Source organism: Eulemur rufifrons, chromosome 8, assembly GCF_041146395.1.
Source record: "Eulemur rufifrons isolate Redbay chromosome 8, OSU_ERuf_1, whole genome shotgun sequence".
NCBI lineage: Eukaryota > Metazoa > Chordata > Mammalia > Primates > Lemuridae > Eulemur > Eulemur rufifrons.
The window spans coordinates 46,957,633-46,979,409 of NC_090990.1; the positions used below are offsets into that span (position 1 = coordinate 46,957,633).

Consider the following 21,777-nt stretch of genomic DNA (forward strand, 5'->3'; position numbering starts at 1 on the left):
GTGCCCTTCCATTCTGTAACTGCTTTAATTGTTATATTCTTTCCTCCTTAAAGGACCCAAAACCTATCTCCTTGTAACCTCTTTCAGGCTCACTCTGCTCTGTGGAAATTCAGAAAATTGAGTCCTATAGTCCCTTTTCCTCATGAAGATTTTTAGATTAATTCACTCACTCCACAGATACTTATTGAGCAACTGTTACATGTTAACGTTGTGCTGAACATTGCTCCTTGTCCTCATGGATCCTGTGATTGGGTGGGAAAGACAGTGAACCATCACGCAAATAAAGGTATCACTGTAACTTGTGAGGATCATTTTGAGAGTCCTGTGGAGAGGAAAACAGGAGAAATTAATTTAAACACAAGTGGTCAAAGCAGGCTTGTATAAGGGAGGCCAAGGTGTGAGGATCACTTGAGGCCAGGAGTTTGAGACCAGCCTGGGCAATATAGCAAGACCTCATCTCTACAAAAAAACCAAACAAAAAAAATAATAATATTTTTTAAAATTGCCAGGCATGGTGGTGTGAGCCTGTATTCCCAGCTACTCGGGAAGCTGAGGCAGGAGGATCGCATGAGCCCAGGAGTTTGAGGTTGCTGTGAGCTATGGTTGTACCACTGCACTCTAGCCTGGGCAACAGAGCAAGACCCTGTCTTAAAAAAGGAGAGACTTTTGTAGTCAGGAAGAATCTGTTATTTTCTCCCTAAGTATCCTAAATAGTCCCCAGTTCATTAAGTCATTGTTCATGTGATGGCATTTCCAGGAGATCCTGTAACTTGCACATAGCAGTGTTTTCCCCCAAAATAGGATGCTTCACCCTAAATGTGTTCTCACCCAGCTGGGGCGGGCCTGTTGCCTTGCTTGTTCTTAACAGATGCTGCTGAGCTTCGCGATTTAGACAGCCCTGCCCTCTGTTGGCCCGTTCTGAAACTGCAGCCAAACCATGCTCCTTTGCACTGTCAGGGAAAGTCCCCTCTGTAGTTGTGCCATGAGAATCATAATCTAGGAGCAGGACTGTTGATCAGGAGCAGTGGTAACCAAGGAGCTCTTGAGAAAGAAGCTGTGGGAGCTAGCTGAGGTGGAAGACAGCTCCAGGCCAAGGAGACAAGGCAGGCTTTTATGATTCCCATCTAATAGATGAGGAAGCTGAAACTCAGGCACAACATCATTAAGTGGCAGAAACTGAACTCTGGGACTCCATTCTGAGTCCTGGTATGCCGTCTCAGAGCTACACTGTATTCTTCTGAATGCTTTAGAATGTTATCTGCAGAATACAGAGGTAAAGTGAATGTGTAAATGTCATTATTCTACTATCCCTTTGTTGAGGATCATCTAAAAGGCAAATGTCAGGGAGTCAGAGATATTCATTCTTTTACCAATTATTAACTGAACACCTGCTCTATGCCAGGCACTGTTCTATGTGACGGGCGAACCACAGAGGCAGACAAACTTCCCGCCCTCACATTCTAGCATGGCGGGATAGACAGTAACTGAAGTAAGACGGATGGCGATGGTAAGAAGGAAACAGGAAGCAGGGAAAGGAGACGTGAAATGTGGAGCTGGGATGTTGGTGTGGAAATTTTAGCCAGAGTGGCCAGGGCAGGTGACTTGAGGGGAAGGAGCCGGGGGAGTGAAGGAGCCAGCGTGCCGATGCTGAATACACAGCCTTCCAGGCAGAAGGCGCGGCAGTGAGAAGGTGCAGAGGTGGGATGTGTCTGGCATGTGCAACAGCAAGGAGGCCCGCACGGTGGGGCGGAGTGACCACTCAGGAGGACGTTAGGAGGAAAGGCAGCGACATCACAGGGCGCATCACCTACAGGTGGCCTTGTAGGTCATAGGAAGGACTTTGGCTTGTGACCAAGAGAGTCGGGTTTCCTTAGGACAGTTTTAAGCGAAGAAATAAAATAATCTGCTGTAATTTAATAGGACCGTTCTAGCTGCTGTGAACCCAAGGGCTGAAGCAGGGAGACAAGTAAGAAGGCTGTTGTAGACTCCAGACAAAAGATGGTTCTGCAGATAGACATAGAATTTTATGAGGATTAAAGGTGGGTTGTGAGGGAAAGAGAGGCAAAGGGGATACCAAAGGCGTTTGTGAAAGTGGAAGAACCACGTTGCCGTTGCCTGAGATGAAGAAGGCTACAGGAGCAAAGGTTGGAGGGGGTGGGGCTCAGTTTGGGACATGTCATGTTCGAGATACCTGCTAGACGTCCCACTGGAGATGTCAGGTTGGTGATTGGATGTATGAACTTGGAATTTGGTAAAAGTTGGAGCTTGAGATACAGATTCAGGAATTGTCATCATGTAAATGGTATTTAAATTCATAAGACAAGATGGGATGGGATCAGATCACTAAGGGAATATGTTTAGATGGCACTGGAATAGTTAGAGGTTTGGAAGATAGCAAGGAATGGCCAGAAGGGGGCAAAGAAACTAGCGAAGTGTGGTGTCATGGAAGCCAAATGAAGAAAATCATTTAAGGGAGAGAGAATAATCCATTGTGTCAAATGCTGCAGGTAAGCCAGGTACAGTGGCTCACGCCTATAATCCTAGCACTTTGGGAGGCTGAGGCAGGAGGATCACTTGAGGCCAGGAGTTCGATACCAGCCTGAGCAAGAGCAAGACGCCATCTCTACAAAAAATAGAAAAATTAGTTGGGCATGGTGGTGTGCACCTGTGGTCCCAGCTACTCAGAGCCTGAAGCGAGAAGATCACTTCAGCCCAGCAGTTTGAGGTTGCGGTAAGTTAGGATGACGCCACTGCACTCTAGCCTGGGAAACAGAGTGAGACCCTGTCTTAAAAAAAAAAAAAAAATGCAGATAGGTTGAATAAGATGAGGACTGAGAACTGACCATTGGATAGAGCATGATCTCTAATTCTCCCCTGCTGTATAACGAAATAATATCTTGTTCTAACTTTTCCCCCCAGGTTGTAGCAGATACCAATATAAGTGCCATAGCAACTCAGCTTGAAAACATGTCTACAGGCTACCACCTTGGTTCACCCACTGCTGAACACCAACCGGAAGACACAGAGTGAGTATTCCGGATGCAGAGGGCCTGTTATGTGCGTGGGCAAAGCTCGTGAGAACTTTTCCAGATACTAAAGTGTACTCTCTAAAGCAGAAGGAGGGGAAGGTGCACATTGCTTTTTCTAATTCCTGGACAATCTCCAAAAGGCACCAGGGTTTTCTTATGTCTCACAAGGCTTTGCTCCGCCATATGAGTTCTTAAAAGACCCTTGTTGTAGGGCCTGCACACACATTGCATCTGATCACTTTGACATGGTGCCTATGCCTTCTCCCCTAAGAAACCACAGATTTATAGCCCAGGTGCACCCTGCTTTACTGTGCAAGAAACCATGTTTCCTCAATTTTCTAAACTAAAATCTTGTTCTGAGATTAAATCTTATTGTTATACTTGCTGGCATGTTTCATTAAAACCAGTCATTACAGTTAAAATTGCTCACTAAAGCAGTGTTCTCAAACTAGAATGTGCATGGGAATAATTTAAAGAGCATGTTTAAAGATGCTAATTCCCCAGGGGCCCCATTCCTAGAGATTCTGATTAGGTGGTCTACAGTGGATTCCAGAAATCTTGTGTTAACAAGTCCCCCAGGTGATTCTGCTACGGACAGGCAGAGGACCCATACCTTGAGAAATGCTGTGTACAGTTAATCCTCTCGGTACCAGCAGTGCCTAGTCGCTAGAAGGTGCTCAATAAATGTTTGTTGACTGATCTGGGTGGTTCATTTGAAGGATCTCATGACCACAGCCATTCCCAACTTTTTCCTGGTGGTTCTTCAACTTAAATGGTAGCTTTGAGTTTATTTTTCTTGAGGAAAGTATTAAATTAAGCTAATTCTACTTCTTTCTCTTTAAAAAAGTAACAAGTGCATGCCATTAAAATATAACAAAAACATAGAAATATAATGTTTCCAAGTTACAATGGCCCTTTCCTTTAAAAAAAAAAAAAATCAGGACCTTTATAGGAAGAGTAGTGTGTCTTTAGCATCCTTTGATGTGGCTACAGAAATACAGAGATCCCCTTGTAATCCTGATTCGTTTGCTACAATTCCACAACTTCTGGCAGGTTGGGAACCGTGAGCATAAAGAAATCAAAAAATCACTCACGACCAGGTGCTCAGTGGCTCATGCCTGTAATCCTAGCACTTTGGGAGGCTGAGGTGGGAAGATCACTTGAGTCCAGGAGTTCGATTCCAGCCTGAGCAAGAGTGAGACCCCCATCTGTACAAAAACTAGAAAATTAGCCAGGCATGGTGGCACCTGCCTATAGCCCTAGCTACTCAGGAGGCTGAGGCAGGAGGATCCCTGGAGCCCAGGGATTCAAGGTTGCAGTGAACTATGATGACACCACTGCACTCTAGCCTGGGACACAGAGCGAGACTCTGTCTGAAAAAAAAATAAATAAATCACTCATAATCCCACCACTGCTAACATTTGGAGATTTTGGTTTTTACTAGGCTTCTGTATGAAAGTATTAATAAATTAAAACTAGTTGATTGAAACTGTTTTGACAGTGTGAGATAAATGGAGGCAAACTCCATGCGATGTTGCCAGTTGAGGAATAGGGTCACATTCCGCCTCTCCCCCTGAAATCACCTCCCTGATTGTAAATAGGCACAATCGTGAAGGTCTCTAATGATGTGGTGGCCAGAGAAGCCAGCTCCAAAACAGTGGCTTTGGGCATCGAGGTTCCCTTTCCAATATCTTTGGAAACGGGGACTGTGTTTGAAAGAGGAGACATGAATCACATTTGTGTTCCGCCGGCGGGCCATTACTGAGAGCGCTGCTAAGGCCACAAAGGGGTGAGAAGTAGAGCCGTGCTCATGACATCATTGCCATTCAGCCACAGGGGATAACTCATCATTATTTCAACAGATATTTATTGAGCGCTTTTCTAAAGCCAGGCACTCTACAAGTGCTAGGTCCTGAGGACTCAAACTTAGAAATGTAAGTAAAGGTATTGCCCCAGTCCTCAGGGAGCTGCCAGAGAATCGGAAAAACAGACCCATAAATCCACGGTTACAAAGGAGTTGATAACTCTAGGACCACTAAGTTCATTGAGAGAGGGTCCTATGAAACCATGGATTTGGGGCATAACTCAAATAGGGCATGTACTTGGAGAAGCTAGTGCTTGAGTTGAGTTTTAAAAGAATTATAATCAGCTGAGTGGCTTTCAAAACAGTTAACAATTTAAATGGCTTAGACCATCAGCAATTACTGTGGGCGCAACCAGTAAGTACATCAACAAATAACTGGAATCCGTGTGAACCAGCTGAAAATCAACCCTAAAATAAGCCAGGCAAAACTGAGAAGGTGGAGAGGGGAGAATATTCTAGTTAGACAGAACAGCAGGTTCAAAGGTCCCCATTTTGCAGATTCCTCTAAGTACATGAATGGCTGAGTTTAGAGCCAATGACTCTGCCTCTCAGACATGCATGTTGCCAGGAAACAAGTGATGCTGCCGGCATGCAAGTATGAGCCTCCCACCACAAATGAGACAGGGGAGCACGGGGTCCTTTCGGTTTTTACTCTTTGAACAGTAGCCTTTGGGAATAAGAAATTGGCATCAGCTAAGCTTTAATCACTTGAGTCCACATAGATAATTTAATTTTTAGCCGTGTTGTTTCTGAGAGAGAAGACTTCCACACTGGACGAAGCTTTGAAAATCTAAATTATACATTTGAAGCAGATTTTCTTTATCCGTTTTGCCTCACCCTGGTTTCTCTCCTCTCTCCTCGATTTCATTTCTCGTGTACACAGTCATGATCCTGAGTTTGTGACAAGCACCGTGCATGGTGCCGGGAACACTCAGATGACTAAGACTTAAGGAGTTCACAGTCTGGAGAGGCTAAAGATGGTTAGGTAATTACAATACGATGTAGTAAGTGCCTGAATGGAAATCTGGACCAGTGCAGAGGGAGCACAGAGAAGGATGTGGCTCGTCCTCCCGAGGGAGTTAGGAGAGCCTCACGCTGGAGGTGAGCTTTGAGGAATGAGTTCCCACCCTGGGTCAAGTGTGGAAGTGAGGGGATAGTGGCTCCTTCATTCAGGCAGAAAAGGAGCAGCAGTTTCCTGAGCTATCAGGCTGCTATTACCCCTTAGGCACACAAGTCCCCCTGAGGACTGGCGGTTTCCCGCTGTGCTAAGGTGACGCTACCGTGCACTTTCTTCAAGGGTGGGAAGACAGCTTTCTTCAGCTTTAAACAGTAAGTTTAAGAGTTAAAAATTAAGTATATAGAAGAGTGCTTTGACAATTTCAGCATCATGGCTTTATTTTTAATTAAAAAGCAGTGGGTTTTATGAAAGAGAAACCCCTAAAACATTAAGAATATTGGTGATTAGTTAGCATGATGTGGGAAATTTTAAAATGTTTCTAGATTGCTGAGGGTTTGATGTGAAAAACCAAGCTTCATAGTTTCGCAGTATGAAAGTCTCTCTCAAATCTGTGTTCTTCCATTAAAATGAAATTCCCTCTCGATATCTATTCTTGAATTAAACAGCGTGCATTGTGTTTTCAGAACACCTCCACCTAAGATTATTACTTTGGAGAAAGGCTCTGAAGGATTGGGGTTTAGTATTGTAGGGGGTTATGGAAGTCCCCATGGAGACCTGCCAATTTATGTCAAGACTATATTTGCAAAGGTATTTTTTTTCTTTTTTAATGTACTTTTTTAAAAAAATCAAACCTAGGTGAGATTTTTTTTAAAGTGCTTTGCCTTGCTTTACTTTGAGTTAAACCTGGTTGTGTGCATGTATGCTTATTTCATTTGAATCTTCTAGGAAATTCCCATACAAGACTAGTCAAAGAAGAGTTCTTTTACAATAGTGGAGTCAGAAGGAGTATAGTTTTCTTTGGACTCTATTACAGAAGTAGATGCGCACAGGTTTTAAAGAGTGTCTTCTGGCCGGGCGCGGTGGCTCACGCCTGTAATCCTAGCACTCTGGGAGGCCGAGGCGGGTGGATCGCTCAAGGTCAGGAGTTCGAGACCAGCCTGAGCAAGAGCGAGACCCCATCTCTACTAAAAAAAATAGAAAGAAATTATATGGACAACTAAAATATATATAGAAAAAATTAGCCGGGCATGGTGGCGCATGCCTGTAGTCCCAGCTACCCGGGAGGCTGAGGCGGTAGGATCGCTTAAGCCCAGGAGTTTGAGGTTGCTGTGAGCTAGGCTGACGCCACGGCACTCACTCTAGCCTGGGCAACAAAGCGAGACTCTGTCTCAAAAAAAAAAAAAGAGTGTCTTCTTTCAGAAATAGTGTAGGGAACAATGCCACACTCTTTGGAAGCTGGCCCCAGAAGTACTGTTCTGGGGTAGAAAAAAGATTCAGTCTTCTCCTTTAAGAAGAGATGAGAGACACCAGAGGGCTGAGGCAGAAAGCTTTGTGCTGTGCAAGCCTTGGATCAGTGCATTTGTTAATAGCTGCCCATCACCGAAAATCTCAGGATGCTTTAGCTTAAGGTGGTTTCTCTTTCCACTGTTCTGCCAAGTACTTACAGATCAGCTTAATAGGTTAGACTAAGACTGGATAATAAAGTATTTTGCAGGAATTAAATATTACTTGCAACACATCTTAGTTAGTACGGAGGTTGTGGTGTCCAGTCCTACTGCTGCCGCTAGGTAGCTCTCGGAGTAATGATTTTGTTTTTAACTTCATTGTGATTTTTAAAACTGGGATTTAATTTTATTATAAACTTTGGAGATCTCTGAAAAGTATTTAGTACTGATATTATAACTTTTTTCTTCTTTGGTTTTTATCACAATCATTTGTTTTATGAACAATCTAGTTGCTTCCTCCTGCTTTATTTTTCTAAAGAAACAAAGGTCTTCAAAAGGAAAAGACAGGTTCTATCTCTTTTTAGAAAGCCATACTATACATCTGCAGTCCCCAATCCCCGGGCCGCAGCCCAGTGCCAGGCCGTGCGTGGCCTGTTAGGAAACAGGCTGCGCATCACTGCCTGAGCTCTGCACCACCCACCCACGACACCCCACTTCCCCACGACACCCCACTTCCCCACCCTTGGGCCGTGGAAAAATTGTCTTCCATGAAACCGGTCCCTGGTACCAAAAAGGTTGGGGGCCACTGCTTAAGCACAAGCTTGCTTTTTACCTGTGCAGATCTTATCACCTATTAAGTGGGCCTACCTAGTGACCTGACATAAAACCTTTAAGTCATTTGGCATTTGCTTTTAGACAGCATTGGGCAGCTGCAGGTTCGCCCACCTGTTTCATCTTGTTAGAGCACCTATTAAGAAGGCATGTTGGGCCGGGCGCGGTGGCTCACGCCTGTAATCCTAGCACTCTGGGAGGCCGAGGCGGGTGGATCATTTGAGCCCAGGGGTTCAAGACCAGCCTGAGCAAGAGCGAGACCCCATCTCTACTAAAAATACAAAGAAATTATATGAACAGCTAAAAATATATATAGAAAAATTAGCCGGGCATGGTGGCACATGCCTGTAGTCCCAGCTACTCAGGAGGCTGAGGCAGGAGGATTGCTTGAGCCCAGGTGTTTGAGGTTGCTGTGAGCTAGGCTGATACCACGGCACTCTAGCCCGGGCAACAGAGCGAGACTCTGTCTCAAAAAAAAAAAAAGAAGGCATGTTATTCCCAAACACACACCTATTGAACTGGCGATAGGCGAGAGCTCAGAAACATTCTGGGTAACTGTGAGGCCCCAGCCTGGTAATCCCCAAGGCAGATAAATCATCTACTGAGCATCCTGCTCCTGTGACACACTTAACACCGTAAGCAGTTATGGTAATTATTCTTTGGAGGCATTATTATACTTTACTTTTGAAAGAGCCAGCTGTGTAAGTAAGGGTAGCAGAAAGGCTACAGAATTAGCCCCCACATTTTAGCAAGTCCTGCTGGCCTGCCTTGGCCTCTGCAGTGTAATCACCAGCTCACTTCATGATAACTGTGGCTAGATCAGGGGCAGTTCGGAGAGAGTGCTGGCTGCCTTCTAAGTTAGCCTTTGACGGGGGCCCGGAGTTCCGCAGGCCGCCCCACCTGTCTGCACTCTCACATAGGCTGGCGGAGTGCCTTTTGCCAGGGCACCAGAACGTACAGTTACAAGTGAAATGCCCATGCATTGCTGGTGGATTTTTTGAAGAACCCACCATCATATCACAGTGGGACAAGAGTAGTGGGATTAACAAAGGGACCGCAGCTCACACCGAATGCCCTTTTCTTTCTTTCTTTTGTTTTTTTTTTTTTTTTGGAGGCACAGCTCACAGCAACCTCAAACTCCTGGGCTCAAGCAATCTTCCTGCCTCAGCCTCCCGAGTAGCTGGGACTACAGGCATGCACCACCATGCCCGGCTAATTTTTTCTATATATTTTTAGTTGTCTAGATAATTTCTTTCTACGTTTTAGTAGAGACGGGATCTCGCTCTTGCTCAGGCTGGTCTCGAACTCCTGACCTCTAGCGATCCTCCTGCCTCAGCCTCCCAGAGTGCTAGGATTACAAGCGTGAGCCACCACGCCCGGCCTGGAATGCCCTTTTCGAAGGTCCCATTGAAAGGGCTGCTTTAGGAAGCACCCAGATAAGTAAAGTGAGGCACACCTAAAAATGAAAAGCTCTGAATTTAAAAAAAAATTTTTTTAATTTCTAAGCCCTATCCCATGGCCTACTTAGTGCAGCCAGTCTTACTAAAAGAATATTCCAGTGCAAATGATAGTTATTATCTTTTTTTATTCATTTCCTATGGCTGCTAGATAAATAATAGTTATTATCATTATTATTATTCAGATAGTCCCATAGAGTTTATTATAAGATTGACTTTGGTGACTGTTTTTTTAAATTTGTTACAGTAAACCAATGTATCCAAATTTTAAAGTTCTCTGTAGAGAATCAATAAACCAAAAACTAGCAAAGGAGATTCTTTTTCAATGGTGAAATCTTTCTAAAATGAATTTTGACACTGAGCTAAACATTTCCCTATAGGAATTTTGAAGATCTAGGAACCGTAGAGACATGTTTTCCATATCCCTTTAACGCTGCGCGTATATTCTTAAAAATGTTTCTTTTTTCAGATTTCTGGAGCTCACATGTTCACAGGGTATAGAACTTTATGTGACCTTTTTGGTGTCCTGTGCATCTTTTAATGGTTCTCCTGCTCAGCTTAGAAATTCTTTAATTTGGCCCCTCCAGAAATGTGAAACATCACAGGCACTTTGGGCATAGGAGTTTCAAGACTTAGGCTGATTAACAGGCTGTCAAGTCCTTTCATTTTCTTTCAGGTGTGTGTTTGTTTGGAAACTTCAAAATCCAGGCCAAGCTTAGGTCTCAGTCCACTGAATTTTACCCTAAGCCAACAAGATATTGGCGTAAAGACTTCAACAACTCTGAAATTTAGGGAGCAGTTTTTCAGAGGCAAGGAAATCTGAAACATGAGCTTGGTTGTCACTAGAGTTTCATTTTATTTTACTATCACCACGTGGAGTAAACACCATGTGTCATACATTTAATGCTTAGAGCAGGCCACAAGTTAGATCGTAGAGCCTATTTTATAGCATCTGAGAAGGCCAAGTGACCAAACTGGACAAATGGCAGTGAGGAGAGCCACAATTCCAAACTAGATGGAGGATGGAGGTCTTCAAGCCATTTATTTCCTCTTTCCCGTTTTCTTTTTCTTTTTCTGCTTTTGGTTTTTTGGTTTTTTTTTTTTGACAGAGTCTCACTCTGTTGCCCTGGCTAGAGTGCCATGGCATCAGCCTAGCTCATAGCAACCTCAAACTCCTGGGCTCAAGCAATCCTCCTGCCTCAGCCTCCCTAGAAGCTGGGATTACAGGCATGTGCCACCATGCCCAGCTAATTTTTTCTATATATTTTTAGTTGTCCAGCTAATTTCTTTCTATTTTTAGGGGAGATGGGGTCTCACTCTTGCTCAGGCTGGTCTCAAACTCCTGAGCTCAAACGATCCTCCCACCTCAGCCTCCCAGAGTGCTAGGATTACAGGCGTGAGCCACCGCGCCCCGCCCCTCTTTCCCTTTAGCCCACAAAAGCCACATTAATGAAGTAGGAGAGTAGATACAAGTATGTAATTATCAAGCAAGCACTGCAATACCTGAAACAGAGTACAAATCCTAGAAAGTTGAAAAATTTTCCTTTTTTTGCATTCCAAAAAATGAAAACCTGAAGAGTTTACCATGTTTTTTAAAGAACTAATTTGCATGGATATCTGAAGTTTACTGTAGCCCTTAAATCTTAGCATGTAAAATTTAATAAACTGAACTTTGCCTAGTAATTCTGATTTTATCCAGTAGAGTTACTTGTTTACATTGGTGTTTAGTACAGTTGACACATTATTTTCTTAAAGGCTTTGAGTGAAGTTGCAAGTTATTTAATTTTGATATTTTTCCTCCAGTATGTACCTGATTTTGAATATTCTTTATTGCATATTCATACAGGAATTCTATCCCTTCCACAGTTTAGAAATTCTAGCTAATTGCCCCAGCACCTCAGGACCTCCATGCTGCACGTGGACACAAGTCTCCGGGGCGAGTAATATCATGGCATTTTTAGACACTCAGCTTTAGGAAAAAAAAAAAAAAAAGTTTCACTTGCTTTGTGCCATTTTGAGGAGCCATGCATGACTGAGCATATAATAAAAGTAGCCATTTAGAAATCTATTTAGGTGATCAAAGATAAAGTGGAAGCTTTTGAGTATGATATTACAAAATTTTAGAGATGGTATACATTTATATATATAATAGCTTCATTGAGATATAATTCACATGCCATACAATTCACCCATTTAAAGGCTACACTTACTTTTGACAGATCATAGTACTGATAGCTTAATAATGCAACAGAACCCCTTATAATGACCATATTGGCAATAAGGCTAACACCAGATTCAATTCTCTCTGCCTTTTTTTGTATATTACATTTCCATGAATATGACATGATATGACATCCAATTCCATTTAATACTGAATAGTGCAATAAGGTTCTCCTTGTATTAAAAGAAATGTGAGTGTCTGTACATTCTACTAGTGTGTTATTGAGATGAATCATAATTATGGTGACTGCTCAACCATTATTATTCAAACAGCATGTATTTTTCTTAATTTAAAACATCCCCTAGAAAAAACTTTAATTGGTAGTTTTTAAAGTTACTCTTTTAATATGCACACCAGACAGATGTTAGAGGTTTTAATGTGAATTTAATATGAACTGCTTCGCCCTGGATTAAACTGGCATGTTTCTTGCTTGTAGGGAGCAGCTGCAGATGACGGCCGATTAAAGCGAGGTGATCAGATTTTAGCTGCTAATGGCGAGACCCTGGAAGGTGTTACTCATGAGCAAGCGGTTGCCATTCTAAAACACCAGAGAGGGACTGTCACCTTAACTGTGTTGTCGTGAGCGTCGGGTCCTGATCACAAGATAGATGTTGCTGTTTAGAATGTGCATAGCAAGAGGAAGTTGTGGGTGGGGATGGAAAGCAACCGCAGCTAAAATTCACCTTCATTTTACCATCTCATCCTCTCTGCTCAGGAGAAATGGCTGAGGTTTCATGTGGATTTCCCAAGTCAACAATCATCTCCTAAAGTTTCCCAGCTTCTGTCACCTCTTGGCGAGGCTAATTTCTAAAATTTGAATGAGTCTTGTCCGTTTTGCATTTAACATCGATGTTTGCCAACTAGTAATAACTGGTTCTGATTACATTTGCCGAAACTGGAGTCAACAACCTCTCATTCCTTACACCCTTCTCCCCCTATCCCCTACTCAGAGGCTTAACAGCAACCTCAGATGTCACTGATGAATGTTAAGCAACCTGTCATCTCACTCATGATTTACATATGCTAATCGTCTCTTCAAGTAAGCCAGAAAACATTAGCAGTGTAATTAACTTACCAGTGATCCCAAGGATGAAATACCAAATTCTCCTGTGGGAAATTACCATGCTGTCTTCTGTATGACTTATAGTCAAATAAGCCTCAAGTTCATTTCTCTGGATAGATCTTTGTATGTTAGTCATTGATGATTTTTGATGAGTCAATTTACAGACTGTAATCTTCTAAAAAAAATTCTGAAAGGCTTTCTAAATGTTTTCTGATCTATATAAATGCATACCACTGAGCAAATATACCTTATCCTCAACAGGAACAGTTAGCATCCGTGTTCTGAATTCTGACAATGCTAAGTTATGTTCAAGTCCAGGAATTTCTTCCAGAATTAATGGCATGTCAATAGGCAGGCATCATTTCCCCCCACCAAGACCCCGTAGGCTTCAGATGGGGAGGTAGAAGCCCCAGAAGCACACTGCAGAGATTAGCAAGTTTTGCCTCAAGTCAGCCAAGGTCTGGGTGGCCTTGGCCTTGTGCAAAGTAGAGTGACATTTGATTATCCTTCCCTTTACCTGCATACCAGTCAGTGCAGCAGCACAGACTGCAGGCACCTAGATGGAACAATATGCTTAGCTGCAAAATGACTGAGCAAATGAACTAAGCCTAGGAATCAGTGATAAAAATGCTTGACTGATATTTCGGGGTGTCTAGGGACCCTCTGACTTGCTGAAGTTTTGCTTGCTAAGAAAGCAACTATAGCAGAAAATATAAGAATACCTTTAAAATTGATTATGGGCATTCTTATTTACATGTTAGCAGGAAAAGGGGAGAGATGCTTATCAGTGGATACTATAGTGTCCTCTATAAAAAAAAGTACGATGAAGAATGAGTACCAGGGTCACTAATAGAAGTAGTTCAGCATTATTTAAGCATTTAAACACAATGCTGCAAATGTTTCACAGTAATTATCAAAATTTAATGGGCTCTAATTTAAAATGTTATTTAATAAGTATAGATTTTAATTGAGAATTATCTTTGAGTAGATGTAATCACAAAGTGCATTAACTCTTGCTGGAATATTTTATGGCTATTCCAAAGTATAGAGTGCCTAAATTTTATGTTGAAAATGTCTTTCATGACTGGTATTAAGTTTTCTGAAATTACACACGGCTTTTGAAATTTCTAATGTATTCAAGATACTCAGTGTTGTTAGGATCTCATCTTTCAATGCATGGGAAGCTACCAACCTCAGAACAGTCTTTGTTAATTGTATCTGCAAGGACACCTCCAGCAAGGCAAGAAGGAATGAAACCCAAATAAAACTTGAAAATGCACCTTAAAAATATATACACATGTAATACTTTTGAAATGTGATTCTGCTTGATTTGGGTGGAATGGCCATTAAATATACATTTTGAAATAATACATTGTTGTTGTGTTTCTTTGTACATTATCCTTTTAGGTAATGCTACTAAAAGTCTATTGATAAAGAAATTATGATGCTTTATACTTCTTGCTGCAGTAAATTGATAAAACTAGTGCTTTTCATAACTGGTTCTGTCTATGCTTGCATGATTAATAAATAATTGCCTTTCCAAAGAGATTTTTTTTGCATCAGAACTTATAAGCTGAGAGGAAATGAAGATGGGAATTTGTGAAAGAAATAGTTCTCTTATATTTTGGCCTCATCATTTGGGCCATTTAAGTACAGTAATGGTATCACTAATTGGAGTTAGCATGGGAGGGAAGTAAAACAGGAAAAATAAAACTGCTGGAAGTTTGTATGTATAAAATGTGTCCAAAGAGTCTAAATAAATGTAGCTGCCTAAAGAGCAAATGGAGCCTTATTATATATGAAAAAGTGTACTTTCTGCATCTGATTTTGTTTTTTCTTCAACCTTTTATTCCCTAATAGAAAAAAATCCTACTTCTCACAGGGTTTTTCAGTGTCCTTGTAAAATCTGGAATCCATTAATAGCTGTCTCATGTATTAATTACTAACCATATTGTAGAGCATTAAAATAGATGCTTTACAAAGGAGCCAGTATAGTCCTTCCGAGGGTGAGTCTTGACATCACACTGCCTGAGTTTGAATCCTGACTTACCAGCTATGTGACCTTAACCAAGTCATTTAATCACCCTGTGCTTTAGTTTCTTCAATTAGAAAAGAGGGGAGGGAGGTTTCCAAGGATTATAATGAGTAAAGTCCAATTAGAACCCTTGGGGCAGTGCTGGGGTTATAATAAGTATTATGTAAATAAATATTAGCAATAAACATTTATGAAGGTGGCCTGAAATTAGATACGCTGGCAATTAGTGGTTTCGATCAGTCATAATCTTTTAAAAAAATATATTTCTGAGGGTAGTTTACCTCTGACCTGTTGTGTGTAACTGATTATAATGGTATGGGCTTGAGGAACTAGAGGCTGTGCTATCAAAAAGCAGCAACTGAGCTAAACCATCCTTCCGTCATCAGCCAGGCCACTGAGATGTGCCCGGAATAGAAGCAATATCAACTCCCACCTCTGAAACAAGGCAAGACGTTTCAATTACCATCAGCCCTTTGTCAAGGAAGTTTAACCTGGTATACACCTCAATCCCAGGCATTTGGACCCCGGCAGCACTTCCCTCTTCACGCCTGTCCATTGTCAAAGAAACCAGCCTCCCCCGCCAGATGATAAGCTTCTTTGAAAATAGACTAGATCATCATCATGTTAATTCCATCCAGTGTACTTTTCAAATATTGCATATTCCATCTTTAGAAATTTTATTTGGGTCTTTTTTTATACCTTCAATTTCCCTCCTCATATTCATGTTTTCCTTTACATTAGGGGTCAGCAAACTTTTGGTGTAAAGAGCTATAATACAGGCTGGGCACAGTGGTTCATGCCTGTATTCCAAGTACTTTGAGAAGCCAAGGCAGAAAGATTGCTTAAGGCCAGGAGTTCAAGACAAGCCTGGGTAACATAGCAAGACCCTATGTCTACAAAAAAATAAGAACAATTAGCTGGCATTGGTGATGCACGCCTGTAGTCCCAACTACTCAGGAGGCTGAAGCAGGAGGATCATTTAAACACAGGAGCCAGTTCAAGGCTAAAGTGAGCTATGATGATGCCACTGCACTCCAGCCTGGGCAGGAGAGCGAGACCCCATCTCTTTAAAAAGAATATATACATATATATAGTAAATACTTTAGGCTTTGTAATTTTTGTCACAATGACTCTACTTTGCCATTGCAGCACAAAAGCAGCAATAGATAATATGGATGAATGAACTTGGCTATGTTCCAATAAAACTGTTTATAAAAACAGTGAGCAGTGTTTTACATTCTTGATCATAGTTAAAGATTTATAAAAATCATTTAACATCCTTGTCTGCCAATCCCACCATCTCTGATGTTCTTGAAGCTGTTTCTATTGATTGATTTATCTTCCCTGAGTATGGATGGGTCCATACTCAGGAAAGATTTTCTGCTTCTTTGCATGCCTGGTAATTTTTTATTAGATGCCAAGCCTTGTAGAATTTATATTGGTGGGTGCTGGATTGAAATAGCATTGGACTCTTTGTGCATGCAGTTACTTGTGATCAGTTTGATCCTTTCAGTCTTTTATTTTTTTCTTCCCCATTCATACTTGCTATTTATTTAGCCTTCTCATTTGGAACAAAAAGTAAAGAATTCACAAATACCACCACCTAATCACCTGTTTCAAATGAAACAGCCTTCAACTTGCAAAATAATTTCTTTATAACTAAGCAAACAGCAGCAGAAAACCCAGGTCAGTTGCTTCTCTCTTCCTGGAGAAGTTGGCAGGATAACTGCATCTTAGGGTTGAATCTGAGAGGTGGAACAAAAAAATACCCTGGTCTTTTCACACCAAATCATGGAAGTAGTGTGTGGAGAAGAGATACCCACATTTTAAGAATAGGGAAAGTGGCTGGATAAAAGAAGCAGGACTGCCCACCCTAGGAGACAACACAGAGATACTTTCCAACTCCTGAGTTCAGCATTTTATTTTTGAGATGAATATAAAAGCACCTAAAGCTCAAGGAAAATGTTCTTCCTCTGATAAGGACCCTCCAAGGACAGATGCACTGTCACGCTGTCCTGGTCCAGAGGCCGTTCAGCACACACCTCACTCCGCCATCTTCGCTCCTCTCACATCTCGTTTTTAAGCTCTTAGGTGGGTCTAGTGCAGCCTTTCATTTAGGAGTAATTTTGTCCCACTATTAAGGCACTATTCCGAAAATTCCACCCAATGCCTGTATATTATGAGGTCTTTGCACTCTGACAGGTAGAAACCACTCACAGCCCTGTCTGAACCCCAGGAATTGCTTTCTGGTGGTTCTCTTCGGGACTTCAGGAGAGCCCTTTCATGAGCATGCAGGTTACTATCCAGCAATCTCCATAGCTCGCTCTCTTTGCAGCCTACTGCTGTCCTGTACTCTGCCTTAAAAATTCTAGCCTCCTTGGCATCCTTGAGCTGCGATTTCCCTTTCCTCTGCTCACGGACTCTGGCTTTCCCTTTCCTGAGCCTGGCGTGGATACTGCCTCCAGGCGTTAAACTGGTGCAATTGCAGAACTTACCTTATTTGTTTCCCTTCTTTAAAGGATCAAAATCCTGTGCTCCCTATTGTCTGTTTGAAAACTGTTGTGTCATGTATTGTCCAGTTTTCTAATTGGTTATTACAGCCAGAGGGCAATTCCCATAGCATTTAATCCTTCAGACAGCAGCAAAAGGTCTTTATCTTTGATCTAATCAAAAGGATTTAAGATCCTGATGGAAATAACTTTCTCACAATGTGGTTATTCAATTTTCTGTAAGCATTTTGCACTTAAGGAAGCACTGTGCCAATAAGCTCCTTGGTTTCTCCCGACTTCTAGAATTGAACGTCCATTTGACTTAGTCCTTGGGATCCTTCCCCCACCTCTGCCCACACACAGCCACACCTGCCCAGGTGACCTAGGGAAGATACCCCTTTCCAACAATATACATTATCAGGAAGAGAACTAGCCACTTGGTCTTGGGAGTTCAAGCAATATTTCCTTTCCTTATAGCACTGGCTTGCAAAATTGTAAGCAACTAAATCTTTTTGTACACAATTTTTCCCCTAATTTTATATTTCATTTGTATTCATCTATTAAAGTCAACCAGAAAAGTAAGACTTTTTTGAACACAAAATTTTAAATTTAGGTTATCTTTCCAGTTTTATGTCAGCCTAGTGCAATGTTCTTGATAGCTTGACTTGCAATCTTCAGATGCTCTATATTTAAGTAAAGACAAAAAAAAGAAGCATTTTGCTGTCTACACAAATCCAAGATCAACTGACATTCAGAAGAGTCATTTGTGTGTAGGGACAGTGTGTAAAAGACCTCACCTATTCTGAGCAGACTTGCATTTGCCAACACATTAAGGAGCAAGCAAACTATTTGGCTCTTGGGTTCCTGAGATATGGTTGTGAGGTACCAGGACCCATGCTGGGCAAAATTAGACAGGAGCAATACTTTCTTTGATCATCCTTCTAGAATAAGATTTTCAGAAATGGTGGCAATCTCAGAATTGGAGTCTGTCCTGCCTACCACACCAGCATATGCATTTCACAAGTGGGAGAAATGTCCCAGAGGCAAGAAGTGATTAGCCACCCACTGGCTTGCAGGCCAAAGAGTCTTCTTTAAACCTTGGTGGGAATTCACCAATTTAGCAAAAACTCTTGTAGAACACCCACACATGGCTTCTAAATGAGCCTGAATTTTTTAAGATTATTTTTTAGAACAGTTTTAAGTTAACAGCAAAATTGAGAGGAAGGCACAGAAATTTCCCGCATAACCCCTGTCCCTACACACGTAGCCTCCCTCATTATCAACATCCCCCACCAGAGTGTGAGTGTGGGTAGGAAAGTGAGCCACGAGCACAGGAGATTCGGAACCGGGCTGCGTAAACAAATGGGCTACTGAGTAAGAAAACACACTGCAAGATGAGGGTGGCCGTGTCACAGAATGTTAGCATAAGAAAAGTGAGACATGAGCAGAGAAAATAGGAAAGCAAGCAACAAAACATAAGGGATGCTGCGTAAGAGACCATACTGTAACAGTAACAAGATAAGGGTAACCACAACTGTCTAAGAAACATAATAGAAAGAACCACAGGGCACATTACAGTTTGCCCCCCACCATGGGCTTTGGACTCCACAACACATCTGGGCCAACCACACAAGGTGGAAAACTCCCCTGTCTGACAGCAGGAAGGAGACAACATCTCCACTGGTGAAGAATAAAAGAAGAGACAGTATCACAGAGGAGGAGAGGCCAGAGGAAAGAAAAGGGGAAACCCAAAGGGACCCCAGTGACACTGTCTGCTGGGACACGTGCCCACTCCTGTCCCTCTTGGAGTGTGCTATCAGTTGCTAATTATGACACAGAAACCCCAGGGCTACAGTCCACTCGGATGTGTGCCGGCTCTTAACCCCTTTAAGAGTGAACTTTCACTTTAATAAACTTTGCTGCTTGCTGCTTCCGAACTATCTCTTGCTTTCATTCTTCCATCCTTCCATCGGGAGAAGATGAGAACCCGGGAGTTCAACAGCGATAACAAGAGTGGTACATTTGTTACAACTGATGAACCTACACTGACACATCATCACCCAAAGTCCACAGTTTACATTAGGGTTCACTCTTGGAGAGGTACATTCTATGGATTTGGACAAATATATAATGACATGTATCCACCATTATAATATCTGCAGAGTATCTCTACTGCCCTAAAAATCCTCTGTGTGTCCACTATTCATCTCCACCCGCCTATCACAACCCCAACTGTCCCCATAGTTTTGCCTTTTCCAGAATGTCGTATGATTGGAATCAGATGTAGCCTTTCAGATCGGCTTTTTCACTTCTTCAGATTTTTTTGGTTTTGTTTTGGTTTTTCTTTCCAAGAGCTGGGAATCCCATTAGAAATTCTGGCACACATGGAGAAACTGAGACTCAGGGAGCAAGCCGACAGAGGTCCCACAGCATGATGGAACCTTATCTAGTTTCAAACCCAGTACTGCAGCATGGCTCACAAACCAACCTCTGGCTACACACAGGTCCCAGGTCCCATGGCTTTATCACTTCTTTTACTCACATTTAAGTTTCCTCCATGTCTTTTACTTTTTTCTTTTTTGAGACAGGGTATCACTTTGTTGCCCAGGTGACAGTGCAGTGGCATCATCATAGCTCACTGCCACCTTGAACTTCTGGACTCATGCCATCCTCCTGCCTCAGCCTCCCAAGTAGCTGGGACTACAGGCACACACCACCATGCCCAGCTAATTTTTCAATATTTTATAAAGACGAGGGCTCATTGTGTTGCCCAGGCTGGTCTCAAACTCCTGGGCTGTCCCAATCCTTCCACCTCGACCTCCCAAAGTGCTGGGTTTACAGGCATGAGCCACCATGACCAGCCACCTCCGTATCTTTTAATAGCTTGATAGTTCATTTCTTTTTAGCACTGAATAACATTTCATTATTGAATGTACTGCAGTTTATTTATCCATTCACCCACTGAAGGACATCTTGGTTGCTGCTAAGGTTTGGCAATTAGGAATGTAACTGCTATAAATGTTTATGTGCATAGCTCAAATTTTGTAAAGTTCATTTCAGTTCTTGTTAACTTAGTTCTACAACACAAGGCTCTCACAAGATAAAAAATAAAAAACAAAAGCAAAGAAAAATAGACATATCTTTTGGGTCTTCACAAAGAAGATCTGGTCTATCAACTTGCCATACATCTCCACATTCCAGGAAGCATCCCCAAGACAGGGCACCCTGGATATGCTTATGGTTTAAGCGTTCCTCTTCTAGGGATGGCCGTTGCTGACGGCAGATGCAGTACCAATGGCTCCTCCTGCCTACTGGCTTTACTGGGCACACCCCCAGCTTTACTCTCCCAGGAGAGCAGAAGAAATGGTTATGGATGGAAGGGTGTGGGCCATTCAATTGCCCTGAACTCCAGGGCTGTGTTTTACTCTCCTGGAAGCTTCAAGACAGCTGTTTGAAAACATACTCCAGTGGCCCCCATGCCATGAGGGATAGGAGTCACCTGTTTTTAAAGGTTGAGACCAGAAATTTTCTGTTCAACATTGTATTAGGGTTCTCCAGAGAAACAGAACCAATAAGGATGTGTATGGGTACAGAAAGATTTATCATAAGGAACTGGCTTTTGCAATATGGAGGTGGGCAAGTCCAGCATCTTCACTGGGGGCCAGCAGGTGTAAGACCCAGAAGAATCAAAGGCGCAGTTCTGGTCTGAAGGGCCATAGGAGGCTGGGCGTTTAGTTCTAGTCAGGCCTCGGACTGATTGGTTGAGGCCCACTCACCCATGTTATGTTGAGCAATGTGCTTACTGAAAGTTCACTGATTGAAATATTGATCTCATCCGAAATCACCCTCCAAGTTGACACATCAAATTAACTATCACAGACATCATGAGATCAAATTAACTATCACAGACATCATGAGACTGTGAATCGACCCTTCTAGGGATGACGTTGCCTTAGAGTAAGTGAGAAAGTGTCCACTGTCCTTGTTCTCAACCCTTTACCACCCCCTGCCCCTCTAGTAGCCACAGCTGTGGTGAAGTCACCATCACCATATCTACTTCCCCAGAACCCCCAGGAGCAGACAGCTTGAGATCTCGCCTCTGCCATCCCATCATGCAAGGACCTCTAGATACTTGTGTACCTAACTAAGTGGCTTCTCCAAGCACCCCAGGGTAAAGTCCAACCAAACAAACACGGTTGTTACGCACTCCATAACCTGGCTTTCATCTAAATCTCTAGTCTCACTAAACACTTACCTCAGGATAAGCCCAGCTCTCTCAACCTTAGACCTTTGCACACACTGTCCATCAGCACAGACGTCAGTGCTAGGATTACAGGTATGAGCTGCCGCGCCCAGCCCTCTGTGCTCTTAAAACCTATGTTATA

General features: G+C 42.4%; 1 protein-coding gene across 1 annotated transcript in view; it reads left to right on the plus strand.

The window, feature by feature from the left end:
• PATJ (PATJ crumbs cell polarity complex component) overlaps positions 1 to 12,339 on the plus strand; it is a 337,921-nt gene extending 325,582 nt beyond the window's left edge. Inside the window, exons 43-44 of the mRNA XM_069480086.1 lie at positions 2,920 to 3,026; positions 12,242 to 12,339. Of these exons, the coding sequence (XP_069336187.1) occupies positions 2,920 to 3,026; positions 12,242 to 12,269 (135 nt within the window). The 3' untranslated portion in view covers positions 12,270 to 12,339. The remainder of the gene's footprint in view (positions 1 to 2,919; positions 3,027 to 12,241) is intronic.
• Positions 12,340 to 21,777: the final 9,438 nt, after the last annotated feature.